Genomic DNA, 3664 nt, shown 5'->3' on the forward strand with positions numbered 1-3664 from the left:
CCCTTATATTTCATGTTAAACATTTTTTCGACAGGTTTGTCGAAAATATTCTTGAATGTATCTGATGTGCCAGTTTATTTTTCAGAAGTGCATGTACAAAATGACTGAATTGCAGAATGTGGAGGGATCTCCTCCTGAAAACAACACCTCTCACGGGGGGGGGGGAGACACACTTATTGGTTTCCCCTCGACCACTCTAGTGAGAGAGCCTTGTGTGAACACAATGCTACTTTGTCCTGTGCAAGCAATGTGTCAAAACACAGAGACAGTAGAGTAGAGAGAGAGACAGAGAGACACACACACACACACACACAGACTGTGTATATCAAAGCAGTCATCAGGAGGATGTAGCCCGGGGTCAGAGCATCGCCCACAGAGGAGCCATTGGTCTGGTCTGTCAGAACAAACAACACAAAGTGAATTCAGAGCTCTGATCGCCCCTTTGTGAAAGAGGAGCGGGGAGAACTAACGGTGCTCTGCTGTTGTGTAAAGAACCATCGCATCAGGAACCATATTCAGTTCAGGTTCAGGGTTTCGCATTTGTTGGAGAACTACCACAAGTTAGGAGGTCTCTATAATAGACTGACATATGGCAAATCCAGTGTGTAGTTTGAGTGTGTGTGGGTACAGAGCTGGTTCTTGTGGGCGATCCGGTTTTAAAGTGGTGTGGAGACTGGCCAAAGGAGAGCGTCACGCTAGCGGTGAATTATTCGGCTAGATAGTGCGAAGCACGGGAGGGGGGGGGGGGGGGGGGGGGAGGCTGAGAGCACAGTTCATCATGAGCCATGACACCAGTGGTACTGCAGAGTCTGGTTCTTAAGAGATACCATCATTCGGGAAACACATCATAAATTGAGAAAAGTTTGGACATGAAGATATGAAGCTCTTTTGAGACCATTCAGCGTGGCACTGCTAGATGAGTTGCTCTGAAATACAGTTGTAGATTTGGCGTGCAGGCACTTATGTCCTTGTATTTCAAACGCAATTCCTCTGAAATACAGTTGTAGATTTGGCGTGCAGGCACTTATGTTCTTGTATTTCAAACGCAATTCCTCTGAAATACAGTTGTAGATTTGGCTTGCAGGCACTTATGTTCTTGTATTTCAAATGCAATTCCTACAGGGAGACATTCTGTTTTGACCACATCATCGTCAATCGTGCATGAACTCATGAACTGATGTTTTTTAAAAACATCATATTTGCACTGATTAACCTGTTGGTGATTCAAGGGGATATGGGGGGGTGGGATGGGTTAATTGTTGACATACTGAGAACATATGAATTTATTTGTTAGATGTGAGGTTCGAGTGGCAGGCCACTATAGACCATAAAAGAGAAGTTTCTGTCTCAAAGCCCTGCTAGTACAGTGGAACCAGAATGATGTCATATTGACAGGAAAGACAGGTCAAGACTATGCAAAGGCACCAAAGCCATTACCATGACACTGATGTGATAGTGAAATGAGAGGTTCAGTGAGGGGGGCAATGAGAGAGTGAGAGAGAGAGAGAGAGAGAGAGAAAGAGAGAGAGCATGATCAGACTCAGACATGCAGATCTGAGTGTTTCTAACGGTGATTTCCACCCCCACATTCAAACCTCTTCACTGCCCCCTACATGTGTGGGTGCGAATCACCGTTAGAAACACTCAGATGACACCTTGCACCTGCAGCATTGTCCCCCTCACTGAACCTCTCATTTCACTATCACAATACTCTCTCTCTCTCTTTCTCTTTCTCTCTCTCTTTCTCTCTCTCTCTTTCCCTCACTGTCCCTCTTCTGTCTCCTTTACCTTCTTTCACTCTCTCATGCTCATCTTTTGCATAACCATGGCATGGCCCTCGATTCCCTCACCCACCCCACCCCCCTCACCCACGCAGAGGCAGACTACTTTGAGGTTGACCCCAAGCATCACAGGGGTCATGTCAGCAGCCCCCCGCACACACACTGGGATGGGTTTGGATGCAGGCAGAGGAGCCAGTGCTGTCTGCTCCTAATGGCTCACGTCTGACCGCCGCCCTGTCACATGGCATCTGCAGACGCCGCCGCGCCACGCCGCACGCCTCTCCAGGAGCTGCAGCTGACAGGCGGGAGAGGTGCACTCAGGGTTTAAGTGTGCCCAAGAGCACGCTGTCTGACAGGAAGCCCAAAGAGGGAGCAGGAGAGATAGATAGATACATAGCTAGATAGATAGATAGATAGATAGATAGATAGATAGATAGACAGATAGATAGATAGATAGATAGAGAGAGAGACAGAGAGAGAGATAGACAGACAGACAGACAGACATAGAAAGTGAAAAGGGTGTCAAAATAGACACAATGCCATGCTCTATATAAAATGATACAGAAAAATACATGAAGAGATCCAGAATGATCCATTAGGAATATTTACTCTTTGAAGCCACAAAGGCATGATTGTGGACGATTCAGTATTATAACTGATATAACTGAACATTAGAGTGAGGAAAACTGTGAATGTCTCAAAGCACAATTTTCGATTTCTAGGATAATCTGTCTGCAAATAAAAGTGTCTACAGATGAAAGCCCAAACATCAAATAGATGAAAAAAAAAGATGAACTCTTGATGAGTCTAGAGGTATGATGCAGTGTTGCCCCCAAAACATTGTCAAAATAAGATCCAGACCCCCACATGCACAAAACAATTAAAGAAAATTGCTGCAATTTCTTGAGACAGAGACAGTTATTTCAGTTACAAAAAAAGTAATTGAAACAAACCAGATCCTTTTATTACGGTTTGCCCGAGACAATGTTGTCCTGTCGAGAATCCTGTCGCTCCCTTTGAAAGGGAATTAGTGTCGAACCACATCTGAGAACTAATCCTATTACGCTGGAGACTGGGGGTCTTGCTCTCCGCATGCAGGGGTCAAAGCCCTAATGCCCCCTTCCTTACCGGGACAATGAGGCAGGGAATAACCTAACCAGGCAGGCAGGCAGTGTCACATGTCATGCTGTCCTGGTCATTATTGTGGCTATGCCCCCCTCCCCCTCCCTTAGAGCACAGTGAGAGAGCATTCATGGTGTATGCTTCTGACGAAAAGAGCGTATCATTGTGTTGGATGGGTCTAGGATTGTTAATGTAATATCATCACAGACACTTGTCTGTTGACTAATGGCAGTTCAGGAGGTGGATGATGATAGAACTGCTATTGTGTGGAGTTCCTAAAAATGATGCATCATTTTCAATTTTCATAAGCATATTTACATGGCTGGAATATCAAACCTACAGACCACATATGGAATGACAGCTTTAAACAATGTGCTCATTTTGCAAAGAAGACTCAACAGGACATTGAGTCTGGGTCTCTCTTTGCTGCTTTGAACTGAAAACCGGATGAATCTTCCATACCTGTAGGAAAATAGCAGACAGTCACCACGACAACAACACCAACATGTCTCCCTAGTCTGCCATTGCCTCTTTATGAGAAGGTGAGGACAGCAGCCGTGGCCAACAGGGGGAAACCTATCAAACTAATCCATAAAAGAGAGATGTATTTCAAACAAAGCCCTGCTTGGAGCCTTAATCTTAGAAGTATTATCTCAGCATTTAGCTTCTCCAGCCTGCTCTGGTGTTAGTGTGCTCCTACCCAGGGGCGGACTGGGGGGAAAAAGTGGCCCGGGAGTTAGTGTCAGACCGGCCCACTCAAT

General features: G+C 45.5%; 1 protein-coding gene across 1 annotated transcript in view; it reads left to right on the forward strand.

Annotated features, from left to right (window-relative positions):
- Positions 1-1958: 1958 nt before the first annotated feature.
- The window catches only part of LOC105898474 (proteasome maturation protein), a 5453-nt gene continuing 3747 nt past the window's right edge, over positions 1959-3664 (forward strand). Inside the window, exon 1 of the mRNA XM_031572749.1 lies at positions 1959-2153. Coding sequence (XP_031428609.1) covers positions 1959-2153 — 195 coding nt within the window. The remainder of the gene's footprint in view (positions 2154-3664) is intronic.

Source organism: Clupea harengus, chromosome 8 (genome assembly GCF_900700415.2).
Source record: "Clupea harengus chromosome 8, Ch_v2.0.2, whole genome shotgun sequence".
Lineage (NCBI taxonomy): Eukaryota > Metazoa > Chordata > Actinopteri > Clupeiformes > Clupeidae > Clupea > Clupea harengus.